General features: G+C 35.5%; 4 protein-coding genes and 1 long non-coding RNA gene across 5 annotated transcripts; 2 read left to right on the top strand and 3 right to left on the bottom strand.

Annotated features, from left to right (window-relative positions):
* The first annotated feature begins 567 nt into the window (after window positions 1–567).
* Window positions 568–2689, top strand: LOC110380365 (transmembrane protein 164). The gene is made up of 6 exons (XM_021340323.3): window positions 568–854; window positions 1028–1210; window positions 1327–1443; window positions 1517–1595; window positions 1664–1764; window positions 2017–2689. The coding sequence occupies exons 1-6, from the start codon at window positions 720–722 to the stop codon at window positions 2260–2262; spliced, it is 861 nt and encodes a 286-aa protein (XP_021195998.1). The 5' UTR covers window positions 568–719; the 3' UTR covers window positions 2263–2689.
* Window positions 2690–5961: 3272 nt separating this feature from the next.
* LOC126053960 (uncharacterized) lies at window positions 5962–7041 on the bottom strand. Its single transcript, XR_007510588.2, has 2 exons — window positions 6838–7041; window positions 5962–6571 (listed from the first exon to the last, which is right to left on the bottom strand). It is a non-coding gene; the product is annotated as an uncharacterized LOC126053960 (long non-coding RNA).
* Window positions 7042–13274: 6233 nt separating this feature from the next.
* On the bottom strand, window positions 13275–20099 carry LOC110380367 (F-box/SPRY domain-containing protein 1). The gene is made up of 5 exons (XM_021340325.3): window positions 19945–20099; window positions 19512–19849; window positions 19095–19368; window positions 18617–18707; window positions 13275–18032 (listed from the first exon to the last, which is right to left on the bottom strand). The coding sequence occupies exons 2-5, from the start codon at window positions 19847–19849 to the stop codon at window positions 17938–17940; spliced, it is 798 nt and encodes a 265-aa protein (XP_021196000.1). The 5' UTR covers window positions 19945–20099; the 3' UTR covers window positions 13275–17937.
* A 609-nt stretch (window positions 20100–20708) lies between these two features.
* LOC110380361 (integrator complex subunit 10) lies at window positions 20709–22598 on the top strand. The gene has a single exon (XM_021340318.3). It carries the CDS (start codon window positions 20842–20844, stop codon window positions 22573–22575), a length of 1734 nt encoding a protein of 577 aa, XP_021195993.2. The 5' UTR covers window positions 20709–20841; the 3' UTR covers window positions 22576–22598.
* Window positions 22599–22768: 170 nt separating this feature from the next.
* Window positions 22769–26370, bottom strand: LOC110380359 (transcription initiation factor TFIID subunit 5). The gene is made up of 12 exons (XM_064035122.1): window positions 26169–26370; window positions 25886–26071; window positions 25554–25756; window positions 25269–25468; window positions 24964–25165; window positions 24689–24878; window positions 24522–24597; window positions 24267–24404; window positions 23867–24060; window positions 23484–23597; window positions 23225–23402; window positions 22769–23042 (listed from the first exon to the last, which is right to left on the bottom strand). Exons 1-12 carry the CDS (start codon window positions 26229–26231, stop codon window positions 22834–22836), a joined length of 1953 nt encoding a protein of 650 aa, XP_063891192.1. The 5' UTR covers window positions 26232–26370; the 3' UTR covers window positions 22769–22833.
* Window positions 26371–27012: the final 642 nt, after the last annotated feature.

The raw sequence follows: 27012 nt of genomic DNA, 5'->3' as shown, positions 1-27012 counted from the left end.
CGAGGACAAATCCGGGGAAACCCGGACGGATGGCAGCCCTATGTACACATACACATCAGTCAATTTGACAAATGCGCGCGAATGACATAGGTAAAAATTCACCTATAGAAAACCTCTTTACTGTTTTATTGCATAAAACATAGCGTAATGTAGTTTAAGTTAAATTAAAATAACATCACAAGAAAAAAAACTCACAGGCTTTAGTAATATATACTCGATAGACGTTTATTTCTTAAGAAGTACAGAAAAATCATTTTATCGATAAAATATCGACTTTGCATTATCGTTTGTAGAACTACTAATCTGTCACTTACTTAAGGGATCCATGTACAAGTGTGGTGAAAATGAATTTAGGTAGGTGTCAAATTGGGAGGAATCCTTACTAAAAGTAGCATTTAGATAGGGAAACGGTAAGAGGTTGTTGGTGAAAACGGGCATCAAAGTCACAAACACTACTTGATTCTTATCTCATCTCACTTGTCATCAATTGGCATCGACTTGGATTGCCATAAATGAAAATAGAATAGAATAGACATTTTGATTACTAGTCTTTTTCTTCTGTGGTCGTAATGTCATGTAATTTGTCAATGTCAACATAGCGGGAATTGAAATATTGAACGATTGATTACATTGAATTGAAGACATTTCGACGTTTTCTATCTAATATTAATAATAATCGATGAAAAATTTATATCAGTAATATTAATTTAGGCAGCAAAATGTTTGAGTGGGCATATAGTGGTGCCAATAAAGCTGTTCCTAGAAACGTGGGCCCTGAATGCGCCTTTTTCCTATCCACTAAACGACAAATAATTGAAACACTAATTGTGATTGCGATATGTGCTTATATTTCAGTAAGTATGAATTAAATTAATTCTTATCCATCGCTTGACGCCTTAAATAACAGCTACAATGCATTTAGATTCATTGTTAATTGCTATAAGGTATCCCATAATTTAATTAAATTAACACAACCATGAAACTAATTGTCTCTAAAAACGAATTTTACTTTTGAAAATTGTTACAGATTAAAACATTCCCAAGATTATGTGTACCTCAGGACACACATTATGTGAAAAGTGATAGAGGAGGAAAAAGACTATTATTAATACTTCTGTCCTTGTTATGGGGCATGGAAATTGGTTTTAAATTTGCTTCACGAACAGTAATATATTTGTTAAATCCTTGTCATGTCACAACCTTGATACAAGTAAGTATTTTAGCAATAATCTGCTAATACCTAGTACAAATAATTTAAATATTTACTGGGTTACATGAATTATTTTAAAACAAATTAGCAAATGCAAGTATTATTTTTTATTGCAGATCTATTTACTGTCAGCTCCACCAAGCAAAACTGTAACAGCATTATTTCGTATACATTTAAATTTATTAAATGGGCCATTGCTGGCATTTCTGTTTCCAGAAACAGCATCTAGAAAGGTACACCTACAGTGCACATTTGTTATTGACAGATGATGGTATATTGTCAGCTAACTTTTTCTTTTGGTATTAGATCTTTGCCGAGGCTGCTCTTTACTGGATCCAACATGGAATGATGTTTGTCATACCATATTACCTTCTACGGATTGGTGGTGTGTTTAATTTCATTATTAATTTAAATGTGTTCTTTTCATGGTAATTTATAAATCTCTTCTTCTAGGTCCTTACAACATAGAACCCTTTTGGGACTTTAATTGGGCAATATTCAGTTATTGTCTGAACTTACTTTATCACTTCATTGTGTTACAAGTTATTGCAATCGTAAGTAAAAATATCAATCCTATTATTGGCTTATATGAAGTATATTAGTTATAGTCAATTTCCTTTTTTAATTTAAAAGAATTATCGTAACTAGAAATATCTGTGCCTCTTTATTTAAACATGAGATTTGCACAGAAACCTAGCAGGACATATATTCTTATTTGTGTATAACTACATTGTATGTTCAGATTGATTTATGCAAGTCTATACATATTTAGTACAATAATAAAAAAATAATATGTGTTCTTTCAGCCTGCTCAAGTGAATTTGAATCATATGCTGTGCCCAGCTATATTAGATCCATTTGATGGACCCTGGTACAGAGTAGCAGCAGTTATTCACCAGGCAATGCTGTGTCCTTTGCTGTGTAAAGCTTTTTGTCTTATATCTGACTTCTGTCTTACAAAATTTCCTCCAACAAAAGTCAAGCCATACATGAAAGATTCTCTTATGGACAGCCAAACTATTGAAAAATCAATTGACCACCATGAGGATTAGTAGCTGTTGTAGTTGAAGCAATACATGGCTATAACCTCTGGGTGGGGAAAACTATGATACAAATTGCCTTTTGAGTTGGAGAACAATATTTCATCGCGTCCATTTGGTTTTGGTGGTTAATATATTAAGGTAAGAATATTAACTAGATTATGAACTTTTGCAAAGATTTTGTGATGCAATTTGTTGGTATTAGGTCTAATATAAATATAATGTTTGATACCACTAATCTCAATTCAACATATAAAAAGCCTTTGATACCTTAAGACATAGCTAGACAAGCTTGACTCATACATACTAGTAAGGACAAGCAGTGTTGTGTCTGTGGATCAATACACAATGCAATGCAAAACATGTTTGACTAACAGTTATATACATAATTTAATCAAGTTGTTTGCTTTCATTTGTTCTACATAAATATGTAACTTGAGGTATCTATGATCATTTCGTTTGTATGTATGCAGCTGTTTGTGCCATATTCGTGTTTTCTGATTGTTGCACTTTCAAAAAAAAACTTCTGCTCTTAATTATGATTCAACTAAGTTACTTTTATCAGTATATTTATTTTGAACTAGCTGTTGCCCGCAACTTCGTCTGCGTAGGCAATATAGAATAGTCAAAATACTACTTATCCCGTAGGTGCATTCTTTCACGTGACAGTATAATTAGGATTAGCACTTAGCAGTCACATAGATTCATTGATCAAGGTTGTGTTGTGGCTGTGACCATTTATCTAAACAAAAGAAGTAAATTTTGTGACGTTGTGAATATCTCTGGATCTAGTCAGCCAATTTGGAAAATTATTACGTATGGTGTATGCTTTGAGTCTGACAAAGCTGTCATTTGTACATTTTCTGCAGCTGCTGCGACTAATCAGAAGCCAGAAAGTCTGTCAGTTTCACCATGGATATCGTCTTGTGTAGTGAGACTGGATTGAAGATAGGTAGATAGGTAGTCGCTCCAAGCAAAATATTGGTACTCAAACAGATTCGGTGACTGGAAGGCAACACCAACATAGTTGGGGAATAGCTGGATGGATGATAAGATGAGTCATCATCATCAGCAGGCGCATAGGGTAGGATAGTTTCACTACTGGGGAGAAACACTTGTATGACGGGAATTTTTTGTGCACTTACTCACTATGGTAAGGCTGACCCCACATTAGGCGTGCGCGATCCTCGGGCGTGTGAGTAGCGCGGGCGTCGCGAGCACGCTGCATGAACGTCGCGTTTTGCTGCCCTGCGGCGTGTGTGAAGAGTGCAAGCGACGCGCTCGCGGCGAGCACGCGGCGCTCGAGTTGCGTTCTTACCCCTTCGCCCGCTATCCCCGCCGCCCGCTTAACGCCTTAGCAGTTAAACGTCAAGGAGAACGGCGCGTGCGCGCCGCGAGCGCGCTGCAAATGCCGCAGGGCAGCAAAACGCGACGCTCACGCAACGCGCTCGCGACGCACGCGCGGCGCCCGCGCTACTCACACGCCCGAGGATCGCGCACGCCTAATGTGGGGGAGGCCTAAGCCGGGACTCCACCGAAATGTTTGCATTAGTTCACGAATAGGCAAAACGTACGTATCTGTGAGAGTCCACTTCATGTGTTCGTACTTGAAACCTGCAGTTTTGGCAAGATTTTCAAAATGTACGCTTGCAATTCGTCATTTCTTGGTGGAGCCAGCAAATCGAAAGAAACATAAGTGTTGTATACTGTGCGTCACTACCGCACACCGGGAAAATTTCGCTCTTGCGGAGGACGTTTATATACCATATTTTGTGTCACACAGGACGACAGTAAGTAGGTATCCACCGAAACACTTTCAAAGATCTGATGAACGAACAAATCAGACCTGACTTGGTCACCTGGGGCCAATCAGAGCTCTATGAAGCGATCATATGCTTTGGCTCCTACTGTTATTGTGGTTTCTGAAAATTTATTCACCTCATTCAACGATGAATGTAATTCTGACGGTACTATTAAGAACACTTGCTTAGCGCAGAAGCTGACGTTGGCAGGTCGACTCTTTTGACTTCTCGAATAGGATACCATTGGTTTTTGTGCAATGCACACCTGCAATGCATGCTGGATTAGGATAGGATACAGGTGGATAGGATTTGCAACAGAAAACAATTCTGTCTTTGTGATTGAATGACATCAAACGTAGTTTTATATAAAAGGTGTTTTTTTAGACTTGGCTCGGGTCTTACTGAGACTGTTCGTAATCGTGACCAGTGTATTTGCGATCAGAAGTTGAAAGTAAGCATGTCTCTGGTATGCGACGCGCAATTTGTACGTTTTCAGACGCATAAAGCATTTTACGTGTGTATGGTATTAAATCGAGAAAGCTCCCATTTCTTATCTGCAATTTGTATCTGGGCTTGTTAAAGCTACAGAATCCTACATTACCTACCTACCTCACGCTTAGCAGCGCTTGCGAGAGACAGATCCTCCTTTCTTCTAGGATTAAGTTTACATATTTTGCATCAGAAAAAATAATTAAGGTCTACTTAATACTACTCACTCAAAGTAATTTGTTTTAAGGCCACCACGTTAGTGGAAGATAAGCTAAACTATGTTTATGAAAAAATCCTGATATGAACTCCATCTGTAACTTTAAATGATAATTAATTGGTTCACTTAAGTCATCATTTTTGACATAATGTTCAAAAAATAATTTAGATGGCACCGTTTTAAATTTGGCTGAGAACTATTAATTTTCCTTTCATCAAGGTAATAATTATAGTTGGATTTTGATGTGGCACGGCAAACTGACAAACACTATTGAAATGTCTATCGAAAAATTACACTACGTGTTAAAATATGGTGAATTACGGAAAATACACAACTCCATCTGTTGGAATAATAATCCTCTATAAAGAATGTATGGTAATTTAATGTCATTTACCACCTCGCTCCTTTGACAAATTTCATGTATTTTATTTAACACAGATTACCACAGATGGAGCTACTTTAACCTTGGCTAAACAAAATTTTCATTTTTTTTTTCTTCCGAAGTTACTTATGAAGGTGTGATTTTCTGTGTAAAGGTTAATAATAGGCCGATCAACTAATATAAGTACAACATTAAAATGTACAGTTTTGACAAACAGGTTGCGTGTCGTAATATTTTACATCTTGAATTCACAAAATTAATCATATCTTTTGATAGAGTGAATCGATTTCGATGAAACAAAAACTAAGTAATACCCCAAGTTACGTAGAATTTTTGTATATAAGCATTGTCTGCATTGATTCGTAGATTTTACGTGAATCCCGAACGAACAAACAGACAAACAGACAAAAATGACAAAAATGATGGAAATGGGTTCTGTTAGTTATCATTTAACATGCTGGCTATTTTTTTTGTCAATTTCTTCAATGTACAAAAATTACTTTTCTACAGATTTATTATATGTATAGATTTTGCCCATATTTTGTTAATTAATTAAAGTCTTATCAAGATTTTATATCTACAGTAAAATGCGTACTTGAATGGAGTATACTTAGGAGCAACAATTTTATTAAAGAAAGGAAAGCGCGACAATAAAAAAAATACGAATATGGCGGCGCAAGAGCAAAACATTAGAAAACTAGCCAAGTGAGATTCCGACTCGCGCACGAAGGGCCTTATATATATAGGGGAAGGCCGGGCAAAGTGGATACCTTAAGGTATTTAAGGTAATAGCAGAAAAGGTATACAATACAAAAACAAAATAATTATCACAAATCAGTCTTTATTTATTGCTCTTACAAATACGAACACCAGTTACCATTAATATTAAAACAATAATGAACTGCAATCAATATTTAAAAAAATGCGAAACTATTCGCTTTGCCCAGTACCCCGGGTAAAGCGGACACAGTACTTGGGCAAAGTGAATACCCATATTAAATCTCTGAAAACTTAGAAATAACTTTGATATACTGAAAAAAAACTTAACTAAACCATAAAATTAGAAAATCAAGATTGACAATTGTCACAGGTATACCCTTGAGTGCCATCAAAAGCAGAACAATCTTCGTGGCACCATTGTTGACAAATGTCACATTGAATCCAATTTTCAATTGGTTTGACGTCTCCTTCAATATACATTTCACTGCAAAAAAAGCATAAAATATCCTTAAATTCTTTCATTTTCTTTGGCTGTTTAACATTTTTAGCAGTATTTGTATTAGTCTTCTTAGGAACATTTTTTGATTTAACATTCAGTTTTTTAGTAACATTCTTAACTTTTTTTTTTTCATATTTCTGCTTTTGATCTTCCTTGATCGGGGTACTGGTTAATATTCCAAAGTTAAGTTTTTTTTTATATTTATTCACCATCTGAAACAAATAAGACATGTTTAGATAATAAGTCACCAATGAGATATGGCGGATAGTGAATAGGGCAAAGTGGATATGGGATCCACTTTGCCCTATTCACTTTGCCCGACTAGGTAAGTTTTGAGGTTAACACATTTCATACAAAAACTAATAATTCTGACTTTCTGTTAAATATACCATAAAAACCTACTTTGATATGCTACCGAATCAAGACATTCTTAAAAATCAAAAACTAGTAATATAGGAGAATTGATCAATGTACTTACCGCGTAAAATCAATCTTTTATTTACGAAAACACAAATCTTCACTCCGCGGACGGGACGCGACGTGGCCCCTCGCTTCAATGTTTGCCGCGTACTAAACCAAGATGGCTGAACGTAACAGTGGTGGCGTGTTGAATGAACAACTAATAATTTAGGAGTAATGGGGAGTATTCGCTTTACCCGGGGTATTCACTTTGCCCGGCCTTCCCCTACCTTATCTTTTAGAGAGAGCAAAAAAAAAATTTTTATTATATGGGTACCCCCTAAAATATTTTATTTTATTTTATCTTTCAGTATTCTTGTAGCGGTAATAATTAAGGATCTTCTGTTAATTCACCGTCCAAAACGGGACTCTATCCATCTGCCACGAGGCTGTATCTCATGAACCGTTATAGTTAGACAGTTGAAAATATCACATTTACAACAAGTGATTTTTGTACGAAACCCCTTCATTCGCGAGTTCGACTCTCACTTGACCGTTTTAGGTATACATCTATGTTTGAATAGTACCTTTTTATTGTCACGTGTGTTTGCTGGTCAGGCCCGTGTGGGTATGTTTCACCACGGGGCTGTACCTCCTATTGTCTCCCGTGGCGCGCATGGCATAAGGTTGTGTTCAAACCAAACTGACTGTCAGCCTGCCGAATGTGAGTGACACACTCTTCGTGCACACCTAAGCGACTATACGATATGCGTAATATGCATAGACGCTGACATTCGGCGGTTGATAGTCATTTGGTTTGAACACAGCCTAAAATGCATAAATGTAATACATGAGATCGGCCGCAAATACGCATAACAATAAAGAGTCCCTAAGTGTGTGTAACTAGATGTTCTATAGACTATGTGTTATGAAGTTTCCACTGTAAGTTCTTGTATGAATATTCTCAGATTATTGAATGACTGCTGTTTACTAGCGAAATGTCGATGTTATGTATTTTCTTACATACTTTTGTTATATAGAAAATATTTGTTTCTTTAATATGTAGGTACGATATGTAACTTTGTTGAAAAATACCTTCAAAATTTTTAGGTAGATTCGTTTTTGGTTTGTGACAAAGTGACAACCATGACGACAAATTGAACTATATTATATGTAGTTCTATCAAGTTTTCTGTAACATTCCCAAACAAACGCAGTGTACCTATGTACCTATTTTCTAATCTTTCTGTAAATTGTTTTTTTAATAACAATGTTTTGCATTGCACTTATAATCATAGTTAAGAAAATTAAGAGCGGTTTCACACTAGCGGAGAGGTGGTGTGACGCGTGGTTTCCCCTACAATACGCTCGGCTCGTTTAAAACCGGGTTTATAATGCGCCAGTGTGAAATTAAAAAATGATACACGTTTAAAACATTGAAAACTTAAATGCATTTAAACAAAGCGGGAATAAAATGCGGGTTTGGCCTACTTGAAATTTCTCGACCCCATTAGATGGCAACGTACCTTACAGTTATTCAAGCGTAGTTAATTTCATTTTAAGGAATGTGCACTTAAACATGGCATTTCACTTACGATATAATATAGACCATAAGCACACAGTCACGCGATTGGTGACTATTAGCTTCGATCTGCACTCGGGAGATAATCCCAAAGATTTGAATCTCAAATACTGGAAAACCACCCGTGTCTGATTTTTTTTACCTATTTATTAAACGTAAAATTCTCTAAGTTCGAAATTTTTTTTTGTTTACTTTAATTCTTTATTGAAATATTTATATTAATTTTTAAAAAATATCTAACTTATTACCTGTTAAATTACTATAAATTAATATTAATATTTAAAATCAAATCAAAAAAAAATTGCATCAGAAATGCAATCTTTCAAATATTATTATTAATTTATAGTTCGATAAATGTATCAAATTAAAGTTACATTCACATTGAGGCTGCGTTTCCATTCAGTGGAACATATATAAAATTAAAACCTTAAAGAAAACTTTACGATAAGAAAATCTGAAATCTTTTATTGTTAACCGCAGAAAACTGCAGTTGCATCTTCTTGAGACACCGTAGATAGACATCTAGATCAGACAGGAAGAAACGAAGGATAACAAAGTTTTACTGAATTAAATCTACTCGGCTTTTTAAGATGTGTTCTAGGGCCGCGATATTTTTCCGGAGATACTTCTGAGGCTTTGTCCCTAAGTGGTTATTCCGGTATCTGTTTGGTGGATTATCGCGCCTTTGTCAGTGGCCTGTCAATCCCTGATGGACACACGAGCTCATTAGAGGCCCTGAGAACCAGTTAATCACATACAGAATGAGAATAGCTAGCGGGACCCCTAGGCATGTCAGTTGGAGTGTTATGTTAACGCGGGGTGCTGGATCGTAAAACTTTTCATTAAGGTCATAGTTTAAGCTCTGGATCTGTCTGATTTTGGAGTTCAACGACGGGTTGTTAACTGTTTTTTTTTGCGTTGCCATTGTATGGAGTGCGTCGCCTTAAGTGTCTGAAAAGTGATAGGATCTTTACAATATTAATTAACAGTATTATGGATGTATGATGTACGTACCCATGCAAGTCTCGTGTACCGTGCATTTTGGTATCTGTACCTAGTCATTAATTATTACACTTAGAAACAAAATAAATATAGACCTGCACTAAATGTTACCAAACTGACCTTGTAGTTGCATGAGTGTGGGTGATACAATAATATAATGGTAATAATATTTAAATTTATATAGAGTTAATATTACAGTTCAATTTAATTAGACTACCCACGTTAAATTCGGCGCCTAACTACGCTCTTTCTAAAAATAATTAGCTATCCTATCATATTACCTATGTATTCTACCTAGTACCTACCTACCTTCACTTTGATGATTAATTATGATTGTACCCTATTAGGTAATTATGATAATGACGATCCAAGTACCTATGGGTAAGACTCTTAACCAACAACAACAAACTTATATTCGGTTCCGAGCAGTATAAGATAGGCTTATGGGTAATAGATTTTGAAATAAGTGTCACGAAATAAAAGACAGAAATCTATTGCCCATAAGCGTAGTTTCTTGTTTACCTTTAAACACCTGTATTCCGATTTGATAGCGTTCTCTTGCGACCTAGATACTACATCCATCTTTTTAATTGATTGAGCCGTTGAGGTTGTGACTAAGGTGGTGATGGTGTACTGTAGGTAGCGGTATACTTATAACATTTTAAATGACGTTGCACACGTTTGAAATGAACTAGGATTTAAAATTAAATCAAATTGTAGGTAAATGCATGATAATAATGTATTTTTTTATCTCTTACGAATTTGAATCACCTGTCAATTTCTTTCGCGTCTATATAAGCACTAGGTGTGCAAAATCTGTAGAAGGTAATGCTGCGCGCGCTGACTTTACACGACATAGAACTTTTATTGGTATAGTTCTCCCCAAATTTTTGTCGTCGCGGACAGAGGAGAAGTGGGGTAGGCGCATGGTATGCGCGGACTTGTGCTCTTCGGAGCGACATAGAGTTTTACGAGAACTGTACCTACTTATGATACCAACGATGATTACTTACACTTAGGTATTAAATGTATGATAGTTATAAAATAGTTATTTATTATACAAGCCTAAAGTTGCTTTTTAAGCACGTGCTTGATTTAGATGACCGAGTAAGCGGAGGATCCTAATATTGAATCACGAGCGTAGCGACAGATTCAAATATTAGAATCTTGAGCGTAAGCGATGGAATCAAAAAAGCAAGAAGTTATTCATCCTACCTCCTCGAGGAAATTACTAAATGGGAAAAAAAAATAAAATGGCTTGAGCAGAGCAAATTAAGCAGTAATTACTAAGTCTGAGTGAGTCTGTTTATCCTCTAAAGCAGGGCTGTCCAGACTAAATACGTTACGGTCCAATATAAAAGACTAAATAATTTGGCGGGCCGTACAAATTACAGTCAGTCCCAAAAAAAAAAATTATAAGTGTGTGAACTTACTCCTCCTTCAATACTCGATTCCTGTTTTTTTTTTTGAGGAGAAAATGGGTCAAAATTTTCAAGAAAATGATAAATAAAAGAATCAAAAACGCTCGGCAGGCTTCACTGATACGGAACCCATGGCCCGTGGTTTGTACAGCTCTGCTCTAGAGAATGAAATCGGCTTCGGCTCTTATATGTATTTCGAACAGTAACACGTAAAAATACTCTTTTCAAGAGGAGGGGATGAAAAATAAGTGTAGAACCATGTCTTCATATAAATAACTCACTAGAGCGCTAGTAAGTAGCTACAAATATTTAATAGAATTTTGTGATTTCACTAGCTAGCTAGTACTAGTACACTTACTGCTACTAGCTAGTACACTTACATTATATTTTCTTTATATTCAATTTAACATGAGGGCTAAGTCAATGTGTTATATATGGACACCTAAATATTCTATGTAATCTCTAAAAAATACTTATTATGCTGCTGGTACATGGTACCTAATATTTCGATTACATTATGGTATTACACTGTATCTAACCCATTAGAAGTGTTATTTTAGCAAAAACTAGAATTAAATCTCGAAATTAAATAAATGACAAGAAAAAGATTAATACAAAGTAGTCTCATTCCGATGTGCAGTTCTAAGATGACGGGTTGAAATTGACTAAAATATTGGAATTAATTAAAATTTCTGACGAAAGAGGAGAAAAGTCCCCCCCACTAAGCTGCGTAAAGTAATGTCAAGGTTTCTAGTGTGACAGGGGTGGACAAGACAGGTCGAGTTCCATTTTCATACCAGTTTCCTTAATTCGAAATACGGCCTATGTAGATACGCCGCGAGCTGTGATTTAATCTGGCTAAATATAAATTAATCATGTTATACATAATGATTGGTCATTATATACAATGTGTCCCGGGGATAAGTGACCGCCCGAAATTTTTTGAATATTTGTACAAAATTAAGGATAATTTCCTTTATATTTGGGACTTACCGCCTTTGGTTTTTTTTTAATGATTTTTAGTAAATACTGTGACGTGCTGCAGTTTTTTTAAGATATTTCCTAAGATTTTACATCTTTTTAAATTCTTTTTTCTTTATTGACTAGCCGACATCATAGTTTATCAATTAAAATTATCAAACATAACAAAAATGTAATAAAACATTTATTAGAAAAAAAAGAAAATAAAAATTCAAAGAATATAACGCCTTTTTTCAGTTTTTTCAAAATAAGTCCAATAAATGCCCCCTTAATATCACTTTCTTTTAATTTATTAATAAACTACATGATATTTCCTACAATAGCTCACAACAATGTTTTCTGCTATTTCAAACAAATGCAAAAATACAGTAAGTTGAAATTTGAAAAAAAAGAGCAAAGCCTGTTATTAACAGGCCTGACAATAATTTTTTTTTAATGATTTTTTTCAAAAATATAAATGAAATTATCCTTAATTTTGTACAAATATTCAAAAAATTTCGGGCGGTCACTTATTCCCGGGACACATTGTATAATACCCAAATTGACAACCCAGTCAATCAAACTACACAATGTGATAAATTCATCACTTTTTCCGGATATTATTTATAATAGCAGGTCAACGTTAGCCAAAGTAATAAATATGGTTATAATGGCGTCCACGGCCTATTTCGGCCACGGCGGCTGTTCTAATTTAAAAAGAACAGCCAGCTGCGCAGGTCATATTATAGGGCACGAACATTTGCGCAGACACAGGTGCACTCCCTATTCCTTCTCTCATAACCCGATCAAAATCAAAATCTTTTTATTTCACATAGGCCTTTGCAGGCACCTATGAAACGTCACATTAGATGGGACGGCAATCCGACACGACCGGCAAGAGATCAGGCGCAGGACCGACATTTACGTGCTCTCCGATGCACGGGTGAACCAAACACCAACTTTGTGAAAGTTTAAGAAAACCCACAAAGCAATTTCGGCTCGACCCGGGAATCGAACGCGAGACCTCGAACACAGCAGCCGCCTTGCGACCACTAGACCAACGGAGGCAGTCAAATCAAATATGGTTATATAACCAACCTACTACTGACAAATTTTTCAAAACGGCTCAAGTTATTACAGACTTTTTTATATAAGAAATCATCTAGTTAATGTGATTAATTCTGTGTCAATTATCAAATTGAGTAGATATTATAATGGCTAGATGATACCTATATTATATACTTTGTACTATCCAGATTTATTACTTTGGCTGTAACAAATACATAACTAGTGATTTATAAATCGTTGAATGCAAACGTGATTGTCATAAAATTACCAGTTCGCTTTTCACCCAGTTCTTTTTTCCTTGTCTATTAGGGCTGCAACATAGACCAAGGCTGGTTAAATCAATTAATGGTCTCTGGTTTAATTAACAATTGCCGTATTCTGTTTGCTTTCCTACCCTGTAAAACCCAGTCATCTGAACTAAATGGAAAATTGTGCAAAATTACAATTTTTAATTTAAAATTGTATTGCTAAAAAAACAATAAAATATAAATAATAACAAAAGTGTTTTATTTGATAACAGAAATGTACAAATACATTGTTGGTGATTATTAACTTATAAGTACACCTACCTACTAAACGTAAGTAGAACTACAATATTACGATAAGTATATATTTATTTACCTAGTGCATGTTTTAAAACTAATTAGTAGGATTATGTATTCAGATACGTAGCTCATCATAAAACAAAGTTAATATAGTTAAATTCATCAACAAAACATAACATTAAAATCCTATTAAAACATTTTATCTTCGTCTCGTAAACTGATAGTCATTATTTTATGAGACACGACATAAAAATAGACATAATATGTACCTACATTATAAGGAATGGTCGTATAAAACTTCATAATAAATCAAAGTTTAAGTGTAAGCGATCTTGGCAAGTCATTTATCATATCAAAATTAAGGTAGACTTCCGATTTTTAAATGCAATCTCTGAATAAAATTATTTATTTGCCTTCAAAATTATTTACATGGGAAGATAATTAATAACCACATGCAGGCAATTAGATAACCACATTAATATAAATAAATGCGAATCAAACCCACGCTATTCACACGCCCCAGGAATGCACACGCCTAACGTGTAGTCAGCGTAACCGTGAACACCCACCTGTCCGAGCCGGCCGAATGAAGGAATCGAATTTGTTTCATGACATATCCAGATCATCATATAAAAATAATTCTAAATACTCCTTCTCTCTGCTCCCGAGCTTGACATGTGTGAGTTCACCATTACCAGCTGTAAACTGGGGCCCGATTCTCCTAATTTTACTTAAGCGGCATACGATTCACGTTCGACTCGATTCGACTGAGATCCAATCCCGACTCGATTACGATTGATGCGTATGTGGCATTCCGCTATTTTTTCTTTGAAATAAACGTTTTTATCCCTTTCTGTTATTGAATAATGAATCATTTTGTCTGCAAATGATTTACGATTGCAAAATGATTGTACAGCAAACTACCGTATAGACCAAAATCACCAAAATAGCAGACCAATCGCACACCAGTCAAATGTTAATCGAACACGATTGGTCTTCTATTAGTAGCAGAATGCCCGATATGGGTAAAACTGCTATTGCGATCATATTCCGATTCGATTTCTATTCGATTTTGACATTATTAACTTAGGAGAATCGGGCCCCTGAAGTCCATCAAAGCGTAGGTGCATAGATAGGTAACTATTATGCATGTTCCTTATCATTTACCAATTATGGCCGATTTTACAGTATTCCAGTAGTCACCCAGCAGCGCGGGACTAAATCCATATAAATTACTGAGGATAAACACGCTAATTACATCGAAAATTGAAAGGCTGTCTAATTGTAGAAAAGAAAGCCTAGAAATAATGTGCACCCATAATATCTGGTGATATTTAAGTAACAGACTTATTTGCATTAATTTGGTGGGGATAGCTGTCTTGGTTGGAACCTTCTTAGATTCTTCTACATGGTGTAGATTTGCATCCATGCAATATCAAAGGACGTAATTATACTAATGATGATTCTCACCTCAACCCAAATCAACAAAAAAATTGGTACCTACCAATTTTTTTGGGGGAATCAGCTAAGTCATATTTTTTTTGGTTGTGGCTGGGCTAAAAATGCTATTACGCATCCCCTTCCCGTCGGGGGGACGGGACAGGGTATGTGGGACTCCCCGGTATACCCACTAAAAAGGCCCAGCGGCAATTCGACCTCGCCTGAGTCAATGTCACCAACCCGTATTTAAACTCGGGTGTGTTACTGCCCTCAAAACCGTGCTGCACCCTCACACAAACGCAAACACAAAAATACACAAATTTCATTCATAAAAATGGGTTACTTCTGAAATACTGTGACATTACAATGACTAAAAAAGCAACGCATATTAACTAGTTCCCATCTACTGTAATTCCAATCGGTTATTTACGTATTTTATGTCAATCTCCTGAAATATTGCACAGATGCAAATCAACACCTTGTATATATTATCATGAAGGTACCTACTACTTTAGTAGCGAGCATAGGAGAATGAAATGGGATTAAGAATTTTAAATATAGTTTATGAAATATGTATTTTTATCTAGGTGTTTCTTCTGAGGCCCGGCGCCCACTGTGAGGTATTTTAGGCGGCAAATGAAAATATTATATTATGTAATAACTTTGGAAAACTGATGCCCATTTTCACCAACAAATACCTAAATTAAGGGATCCCCTAAGAGCATTTACGGAACACTTAATAAGAATTTCGTTTTCACCAATGTTTAGGTATCCCTTATCCATAGTTATTTATGTCAAAATTGGGAGAGCCCTTATTCTAAGTGGCACTTAGATTAAGAGATTGTTGGCATCAATCTCCTATTTTAAGACGAGGTTTTTGTAAAGAAAAACGTTAACTAAATATAATCATGTTAAAAGTTACATATTGATAAAAGTTTGTATAAAACTCAACAGGCAGGTACTCAGAATATTGCGAATCAATGCTTCTTTGCAGGCAGTGTAGGTAAAGCTAAAAGTTTTTAAACTTTTCTACTTATATCTGTCACCGGAAATAACAAGACTCGTTCGTCAAATTGATCAATTTTCTAGGTAGGTAGTTGATCAACTCTCGGAAAATAATAAACGGCATTTAAAATAAGGCGGCCAACTTTTTCCGAAAACTGAATGCGGGACTTACCTTTCGTGAAAAAAAGGGGGGGGGGGGCATTGAAAAATGATCGGACGGAACTGATAAAATCTATAATTTTACCTATCAATATCGTGTCACAGCGTGCACTAATGTCTTATTTTCAAAATCATTAGGCCTCACGAGTTCAGTAGAAATAAAGAGAACGAGATTATATTATAGGTAATCTGTGTTCCTGCACTGTTGAGCGTGCGCGCAGGTGGGTGTTGTGTAGAAGTGTGGTAGAAAAATAGGGATGCGGGACATGCGGGACGCATACAACGTTTTGCGGGACTATTTTACAAATAATTTCAAAACGGGATTTCGTCAAGCATTGCGGGACGGTAGGCCGCCTTAATTTAAAATGTACTATTTAACGTATATGTATTGTGACTTGATGACAATATTGACAATAGGACCAAACGGCGAGTAGGTATAGTCTTTTATATAAAGAAAGTATTTTATGCGCTTTGAATTACAGCTTACTGATGAGATAAGGAATAAAATGCACTATACTCGTTTAAGATCTCCAAGCAGCACTTGGACAAGGGGCCCGATTCTCCTAATATTACTTAAGCGACATACGATTCACATTCGAGTGAGATCCAATCACGACTCAATTACGATTGAAGCGTATGTGGCATTACGCTATTTTTTTCTTTGAAATAATAGTTTTTATCCTTTTCTGTCATTCAATAATGAATCATTTTATCTGCAAATGATTTACGATTGCAATAGATTGTAGAGCAAACTTCCGTATACCTACCTAGACCAAAATGGCACAACAATTGAATGTCGTTGGTCTTTCTTATATTAGTAGCAGAATGCCCAATATGGTTAAAACTCCTATTGCGATTCAATTTCTATTCAATTTTAACATTATTAACTTAGGAGAATCGAGCTAGCTTCTTACAAAATTGGGAATTGTCGTTTGCCAATCAAACATTAACCTTCCACTATTATGATAACGTATAAAATCTATTACTAAACAGATTGTAACCAAAAAAGTTTTGTTTCCTCTCTAATATTGCACTATACCTACATAGATAAAAGACAGCCGCTAAAATATCTTATGATATCTTATGATCCATTAAAAACGGAGATTGCCTCAAAATAGCAACATCAAAACAAGAATAGAATGATTACTATATATTTGTGGTATGGACACAGTATGAATATAAAGACAAAAAATATTACGTAAGTCCCTAGGTTTTTCTTTTTTGTAATTTGTATTGTGTTGTCTCTCAAGACATTGGTAAAAAATAATCATGTGTTGATAAACGTTTGGAAATCCTAAGCAGCTCGGTAGCCGCAACCAGCTGTCACATAGCGATGTCTCAGAAAACTTTCAACTCAAAGGGTCTCAGGAGGTAGATCAAAAAAATTTTTTTTTTTTTTAAGTATTTCCAAAGAAGTGATGTTTAAACGATTTACAAATGTTTATTTGTTTCAGCTAAATAAGGGTGCTATTTAAGTTCCTATACCACCAGCATTGTAACCATATACTCAGACTCGCTCTTGAACAATTTTTTATATTAGATTTAAATGGACTAATATACCATTGTCACATATTTTCAATAACTATCATACATTGTAAACAGCAAATATACATAGATGCAACAAAAAATGTTAGGCATTTTGGTTTGAAAATAATAATAATGTATTACACATTAATAGGCATTATCAACAGAGCAGTAGTTTAAGTTGATCAGACTTGCTTCAATCAATATTACTTGATATCATAATACATAAAAGCGATTGCTATATCACAATGGACAGTTCATATTATGCAATATAAATGTATTAGATTGGATAACTATTAAACAAAATGACTTTCATCATGCTATATATATTAATCAAATTTTTACTAACCACTCTTTAAGCTTATTATGTAAAATAACTGTGATCAAATAATAATAGCCCCAAAATAGTAAATTATATCACATTATTGCATTTTGACTAGAAACTGTCGATTTTCTAGACGTGTATATTCACTATCAGCCATCCACGGGTGGACCCAAGTATATCATAGACACTTCAGTGTTACCATACACTGCTGAAACTGTTGGGTACAGTTTCTTATTTGGAAGGCCTGTAAACAAACAAAATATATCATTAGGTTTTTTAATTGTATCAAATAACGGAATAAAATGGAATGTGTAAATTTTTTATGAAAAGTTATTTTAACATCTACCTATGTTAACAAGAAATCGAAATATTTCATGTACAGTGAAAATTCTTACAGTTTTTTGTGTAGTTTAATGTCAGAACCTTTTCTATGTTTTCCACTTTTGCATTGAACTTCTCAAAACCAAATTATTAAAACGAAAAACCTGAACTCGATAAACAAAATAATTACTTATTAAAATGATTTTTTTTTTGAAAATTTCTAGATAACAATTAAATATTTTATAAGAAGTTAGTATTTTATATTTAAATTGTTGTAGTAAAGAACTTTGTGTCCGTGAGAATTTAGTTTTAAAAGTTGGTTGGGTGGGCCGAAACCTGACATTGTTCTTTATAACTTTGTTGTCTTATAATGCCTGATGCACCAAGTCACCTTTAACCTAAACCTCTAAGACTCGGGTCTCACTAGACAAAGTGATTTTATACTTTTTCCTTTAGAGGTCCCAAAGTGTAAACATTTCCAAATGAGAAAATATGTATTCTAATTACCTCTGAATGCAACTCCTAAGAATTCATAATTTCTTTCAAATGATAAGGTCTTATCTTCACAATCTAATATAACTCTTATGCGTTCCCCAACCTGAAAGAAAAACGCCTATATTACACAATATAATAATTAAACTGTTTTTTGAATACATGAAGAGGGAATGTGTTACAATGTTGATACCAATTTTTACAGTTTTCAAAAAATTCAATTAAGTGTACAGGTTCCAAAGTGTATTAAAGGCACAGGACTGCAGCAATTGCAACTATGTTCTAGCCCTCACATCTGGGTCCACTACTGTGTATGTAAAACATTTGTTATATGAAATTGTTACTTAAAGAACTGCATTAAAAGTTACAATTTCATGAGAAAACACACTTTAATGTAATAGGACAAAAATGATTAATCAAATTAGTTGTATGGATGGTAAGAATTACCTGGTACTCATTTTAGTTGTAGGGAAAGAATGGATGGTAAAATTACCTGGTACTTTGGACAGTTATTTAAAAGAGGATAATGTCCTTGTGTATCACCATTGTGCAACAAATGATTGTCAACTAAATTCCAACCCCAGCTCTGCTCATCTGAACCCAAGAGTCCAACATATCCATGGCATTCTAAAGGAGCCTCCTTAGTTGATACTCCTACTACTGCTACTGTACCCAAAGGTCCTTCCCATATTACTTCCCAGGCATGTCTGCCATGGTGAAATCCAACCTTTCCTCTACATGCATCAGTACTTTGAGCAACTGGATTTCTAAAAAAAAATTGTATTATTAAATAATATTATGTATAAGTAAAAAATCACATTTTATTCTGCTGCAACTCAAGAGAAATGTTATCTATGCATTTACTACTTATAATAGAATCATTGTTACTATCCATGTACGTGCAGCTCACCTGTGTAATGTAAATCCATTTGCTTTAACATATATGTTTCTTGAACAGTCATGAGGATTCCATGCATGGAAAAATGCTCTCAGTTTTGACTTGTATGTATTAACAGTGGACAGTAAATCAGATTTCATCACTTCTTCAGCTAATCTTTTGATACAATGCAGCCGCCAAACATCATTGTTTTCATCACTAAGAATTCTATACCAACTCTTACATACCAGAGCACAATTGCGGAGGTCTTTTAAACGGAGAAAAGAAAAAATATTTTCTAAAATGTGATCAGGGACGACCTCTGCAATCGCATAGTCATCATATATGTCGAATTCATTCATTATTAACATCTAGAAATACAAAATGTGCAGAACTTAATTTTGCATTAGATCATTATAGATATATTATTTGACTGTTGAATGCACTTATATTATATTCGTACTACCTTATTAACCAAAACTAAATAGAAATTCGCAGGTACAGGCAACGGTAAGCTTATTTCTTTTCTTCTATTAACTTGCCTCACCTCAAGGCTTCCACAAACGTAAACATTAGCTGTCAATGCCAAAAAGCAGTTGGCCGTCTGTCAGTTGGCTTGTCATTATTGTACTCAACCATAGACGTATCAACATGGACATGAAATTAACATGGACATGGACACGGAAGTAGTAGTACGTAGTACTCGTTCGTCGTTCGGTTGACTGATCCCTAGTTAGGTCTCAAGGTACGCGCGCGCGGGTAACCCGGGCGACATAGTTGTCTGTAGGGCAGTTTTGCAAGCACCTCTTTATTTTGTACAGTTGTTATTAAAAAGGTGTGTTATTATTGTTATATATTAAATCACAACATTCCCCGGTACCCAGCCTCAAAAATTGACTTCGCTTTTGTTGGAAAGACCATTTCTCGCAGACGCAGCGCGTTAATGTCACAAATGGAACCACCACCACCCCGTAGGTAGACAGAGAAAACTACTAAACTAAAACTACTTTTCTCTGTCCACGCAAAACCCCCACTCCACCCCACTTCGAAATTCTTGGACTGACTTTTTGGCAATGGCAACGTTTTTGGACTGTCAAGTGGCAATACAAAAAGATTTTGACACTATGACACTACTGATGATACTACTCGAAGAATTTAAGTTTGTTTGTTTGAGGTGGCGCGTGCGGTGTCAGTGCACTTTTGCATTTCCATTTTTCACTCTTGATAAATTTATTGTAAAGTTGTACATTCGGTCAGTGGGTCGCCTTAGGGGCTAACTACTTATACATTTTACTGTATCGTGGTATAGGGTAATTATTGTAATCATTAAAACATCATACCGACAGCTTTGCTGTGGTTTATCATGCCGGGAGTCGATACAATGTTAAGTGACGAAGACTACATCATAGCAAAGGCGAAGGATGCACAGAAGTACAATATACACTCTGCTAAAGCATGGATGCTCACAGCAAAAACTTTATTCCCTGCAAACTTTAAAATACAATTTGAGGCTTACTTAATGGAAAAGCAGTCAGGAAATGTCCAGGAAGCTGCAGAATGCTTTAGTTCATTAATGAAATCCCGACAGAACCTACCCTCGTTATTACCTGAAATATCATCCATTGCAAATGCTTTGAGATCATCTGAAGGAAGCTTTTTGAGCCAAATGTTTGATAACATTTGTCCGGATATACAATTGACTATACTCAAAACCAGTGTAGAGAATAGTGATGATACCATGGAACATTGCCGTTTATTAGTTTTGTTGCTGAAGAAATTTCCACAACTGGGGGTGGACAGTCTAGTAAAGACATTAATAAATGCTGAAAAATTCTTTTACGATAATCGCTATGCTAGGTTACTTGTGGTGGAGACATTGCCACTACTCAGCTCCTTGGAATCGCCGAGGTTGTTGCAGCGCTTGGTCATTAAAGCAATAGACTTTTACAACAGCTATGTATATGATGAAAATGAGCATGATATCACAGATCCATGGCAGAGACTTTTTGGCGTTTTAGATTTAATGGGTAGGCAGTTGGGTTGGGATTCATTTTTTGTCAATTATAGTAATAGTTTGAACAAGGAGACATACTTCCAGAAATTGTTGACATTGAGGAATAGTGATGACTGTCGCCAGCTTTTATATTGTGGAACAACTTTTTTCTTAAGATCTCTTTATGAACAGAAATCATTAAAAGGCAATCATATACTGGTGGAAGCTCTGTCAGATCCTGAAATATCACCTTCAAAAAGAAGAAAAGGTGACCTGGAGGTTACTGGCATATCTTCACATCAGTTCCAAGCAGCTGCTAATTGTTGGGAGTTGCTGCACAGTAATGAACTAATTTCAAGAGAATTCACTAAACTAGCTAATCAGTTGCAAATTAAACCATGGTCTGATGGGTTTGCTGAAGAATTTGCGCTGTATCGAGGAAAATATGATGAGGCTATGCCTCAAACAACAGTTACCAATGTGACAGCTAGTATAGTAAGAGTATCAATCAATTATTTTCAGAAGAACTATGCTGCCTGTATAGAGAATATTCTCTTGGCCTTACCTCAGTTACCAAACGTAGAAGGTGTTTTAGAACCTGAATTGATAGTGGGAGGGAAACATAGGCACCTGCATTTCCTGCCCCTCACTAAAGTAGCAATTATGCATTATTTCTGTACTTTACTTATAAGAATTCTATTGAATACAAGTAACGGCACTGATTTGACACATGGCCACATGCTAGTGCTGATGCAACTAGGTTGGCCACAGGAAGAAGCAATATTTATCCAGATAATGGATGTCATAAGAGAAAAGGGTGTGTTTCAGTACCATCTATTTTCTACATATATCATTCATATAGACATATTAGAAGAGCTAAGTTTCATTTGGAATGAACAAGGAAATAATGTTGTGCTTGATATCATTCCAAATTCACAGCAGCATTTGGGCCAGAGGAGAATTGGCACTCGTGGAGCAGATAAAGGAGTTAAAGAAGACTTCAAGCAAGCAATGAAAGCCCAGGTGGCCAGAAGTAATGAATCTGTGTTAAATTTAATGATCCAGTTTATTACCTCTGAAAGATCATACTTTTTGCAATTATAAATAAAAGTAGTTGTTGAAGAGCATATTGTTTAACAATCCTCATTTATTTCTGTAAAATATTCCCATTTGATTGCTTTTATATGGCAATCAGGGCAAAGAAAATTTCCAGTCAATGCCAGCCAGACTGGAGAGGTATTTCTTCCACTTCAATCGCGAAATTATTTATTTAAGTATAAGGAATAATAAATCAAACTAATCTGATATTATTCTTTATTGATTTATAAGATAATTTATATAAAAACAATGTAGTAATGAAATTCAAGAACTCCCTTCATAAGAACCAACAGCAAGCAGAAGATTACGTCTTGTAAAATGTAAACCTTTTATTGGTGAATTTTTTGTTGCAAACGACCGCAGTAAGAACTTATCCTCTTTTTGTGCGGTGTTGTTAGTACCTGCCTCCTCGCCATTGGCTTCTTCTGTTATGGCATTGAAATCCCATAATTTTATGCTGCAATCCAAGGATCCTAAAAAAATTAACAGCAAATATATATTTCATTTTGTTGTTTTTGGTATACTAGGCGATGATTCGTAGTCTGATATTATAAGTATTGAGAATAGAGGTTCCCCGGTTTCAACCGCATCCCGAGTGAATTAACCTCACGCGTAACGCGTAATTTCTGTATTTAAAACATTGGTAAGAATTTACCTGAAGACAAAATAGTGCCATCGCGACTGAACGCTAATGCATGAATTGGAGCAGTATGCAGCTGCGGCAGTATAGCAGCTGGGGCTCCAATCGAAATATCCCACACTATGAGCTCTCCATTACCTCCTGACGCCAGCCATCTCCCACATACCGAAAACGCAAGTGTAAATATAGTAGACTGAAATAAAAAATTGAGTAAAATTACAATATATTTTATATACACACATTATTATTGCATTAACCCGTAGTAGTCGCGTACCTTATGTCCTGTCATAATTCGAACCTGTGTTCCCGTCAAGCAATCCCATAACCGTACTGTTCTGTCACTTGACCCAGTAGCAACATAGTTAGAATTTGGATGAAACTGGACACACTGAAAATGTATAAAGCACATAATGACAAACATTATTGATATTATTGTCCACCACAAGAAAATAGCAAATCTCAACAAATGAACTGAAAAGGAAAATAAATTGAACAATCACAGTTCGGGGACTAATCCATGGAACACTTGCTTATGTAGTCAGGACATCCCACAACATTTGATAGTCGTAATACATTTCTACAAGACACAACATAAGAATTCTTAGCAGTAGGGTATCGGACTGCTGGCTCGAAATCAACGATTTTAACTGCACATACATCAACATCCGATAGATGTCCTGCGAACATTCGAAGTGGTTGATGATGATCAGTGGCCCACAATCGAGTAGTGCGGTCGTTCCCAGAAGTCACAAAGTAGTGGCCATGAGGAGACCAACGCACGTCCCACACGGGCCACACGTGGCCGCGGTACACTACCAGACACGTCCAGCATTGGAGAGACCACAGTCTTACTGCAAACGGAAAAAAGGAAATTATTGGAAACTTTTCAAATACTTTTGCAAGCAATTACTTGGTCACTCAGTCACTTTCCAACATCGCCTGCCCATTGTGTGGTGATTCAACCCAGTTATTCAGGTGCATTTGGCAGATAGGTCAACTCAAACTCATTATAAATTATAATGTTCATCCAATACTTTTAGAAAAAGTCATAACATACCAGTGGAGTCTTCAGAACAAGATAATAGCATTGTTTTAAATGGATCAAATGCTACTTTGTATACAGGTCCAGAGTGTCCAAAGAGAGTGCGACAAGAGTCTCTGTCCCTCTCTTCCATCATTCTGACAAGAACATCACCTTTAAAACAAATGAATAAGGATAAATATTAGTTTCAAGAAACCTGAGAGCACACATACATGTTTACTATTGTTTTGAGATTTATATAAGGTTTTTTTTTCAAGTAGGTACACACACCTGCCTCTCTGTCAATATCCTGCAACTTTTCTGCTGATTTCATGCCACGTAATTTTACCGGGGTCAATGTCCACACCTGTATGAAACAGTATTTTACTTTTGTTTTGTGAACAGCAGGTACATCATTAAGATATATTCAGACATACATATCTTAAGAAAGTCAATACCTTGATACTCGAGTTACTGAAGCCAACGGCTAGAAGTGTAGAATCATCACAAATATCTGTACAAATTGCAGTATGACCACTGTTCAGCAATGTGTAGAAACAAATTGATGGTAAGCTATCTGGTCCTAGTTGGATGCGCTTAGAAGCTTCCCGCAAGGCTTTGCCTTTCTCTAACTTATCAGTTTCTTTTCTGAAAGTTATTGACATTGACACAAATTATATTCACATCTGAATTAGCTCTATAATAGGACCTTGTTTATAAAGGAAACACTTACAGTTCAGGCAAAGGAATCCTGTCATTTGGAGGAGCATTGGGATCTGATTTAGGCTTCTTTATAAATATATGCTCTTTTTTTGCCTTTTTCTTTTTTGGCTTATCAGGTGTCTCTTCCACTTCTTCCTCATCTTCCACAGGTGGAGGAAGTACGTGAATATCTGGCTCTTTTAAAAGCCCATAATAAACTTTTGTGCGATTTTCTGATAAAGGAAAAAAATAAGGCCAATCAAAATCATTGTTCTTATTAAAAAACCAAAAAAGGTTTTGCTAACCAAAGCCATGTGTTTTAATCTGAATACTAACCATTTCTAGTGGCTTCTCCAAGCAGCCCACCAGTGGTGGAGCGCACTTGTGCCTGTGTTCTCCCCGGTCCATCATGCACATCAACTTGGATGTGGTTGTTTATTATGTTAATGATAACTGTTGAGCTTTTCTGCTCTTGCAGAAAGCGTTTGAGCTGTGATGATGCATCTCTTGACAATTGCACCACAAACTTGTTAGTGCTAGAAGATAGATTTGAATTAGTATGACAATGTTTGAGCTAAGACAAAATCAGTATAACTTGTACAGATTTGCAACAGATTCTACCTGTATATTTCAGCTAATTCATTTCCTTTAATTTGGTCTTTATGTTTTACAATGGACAGACGTTGTAAATCTTCCTGATAGTAATCTTCTTGTTCAGGCCCAAATTTGTCCAAAAAATTAACTGCATGTTCATTATGGTCATATAATACCAATGCCAGATACATATGAACAAACACAGGATACAATAGTGTTGAAAGTTCATACTGGAAAATAAATCAAACATTAAGCTCTGTGTCATAGATGTTCCTGATTGACAACATGATTGAAAACTAACTGAAGTGTTATGGGAAATCTTAATATGTAGATGGAATTAGTTTATTTTAGTTAATTACCTTATAAATATCTAAAGAGTTTTCAATAAATTTCTTCAAGTTATCGTACGCAAATTCGTAACTGTAAGGATCACTTTCAGTGTGATGCGATGTAAGAATACTGGCTAGCTCAACTTCTGGAAGGTCCAAGTTTTCAAACTCAACATCGCCTAGGCTAGCTTCTTTCCTTAGTATATCTTCAGTACCCTGTAATTAAGTTTATGATATGTCAATAAGGTGTACTTTTAAAGTTCGACGATGATAATGTTTATAAAATCCTTGTAATAATGATAAGTAAGTGTACCTTCAAATTGTATTTTCTAAGAAGCTGTAATACAGCTAACAGAGGAGTATTTTTTTCCCCCATTTTTATGAGGTTATTTTGTTGTCACATGTAGATATATTAGCAATTAAACGATTTCATTTATTATTTTATTCACAAAAATCACTTTATTATCGTCAGCGTCAAAGCGAAAGCTGGATGTCGAGCATAGAGTATACGTCGAGTCAAAGACTACAATGTATTATACTTAGCGTCGAGTGTCGACCATCGACCACAGATTAATATGTTTATGTCAACGATTGCTATAGATGTAATATAATGATTGCATGGCTGTTCTTGTCTATCAGAGAAGTCTGTTAGAGTATATGTCAATGATGTAGCGTGATGTCCAATGATGTCGATGAACAAGACCTAGGAACACCCGTGAACACCGTTCAAATATATTTTGTTCTAGAAGTATCAAGTGAACTGAAACCACGCCACTCCAAAATTCTTGGTTCTTCAAAAGCTTTACAAAGTTTTACTACTTTTTACCCTGTAAATGAGGCAAGAACCACACTTTCAAAACGACACGCCACCTCACGCCTCGCGACGCATGCAAATATTATTTCTGATTGTGTGGCTGTGTCTTGGCTAAGTCAATACAACACGTCAGATGGGAATGGGAAGTACCTCAATTTTAACAGAATTTTCTACGGCATCGCCTTTTCTCTGACCATGACATAAGACCTATCTCACCGCTCTCCCACTTATTTTTTTAGGGACCCGTAGTAAACTACGTCCATTCATCCGTCTGTCCACGGATAATCTCAGTAAAAAATAACTAGTAAAATAAAAAGTGGAAATTTAGTTTACATAGTTTATC

This window comes from Helicoverpa armigera, chromosome 6 (assembly GCF_030705265.1).
Source record: "Helicoverpa armigera isolate CAAS_96S chromosome 6, ASM3070526v1, whole genome shotgun sequence".
Classification (NCBI taxonomy): Eukaryota; Metazoa; Arthropoda; class Insecta; order Lepidoptera; family Noctuidae; genus Helicoverpa; species Helicoverpa armigera.
Note: the sequence above shows the minus strand (reverse complement) of the source record. Positions and strands in the feature narration are given on the sequence as shown.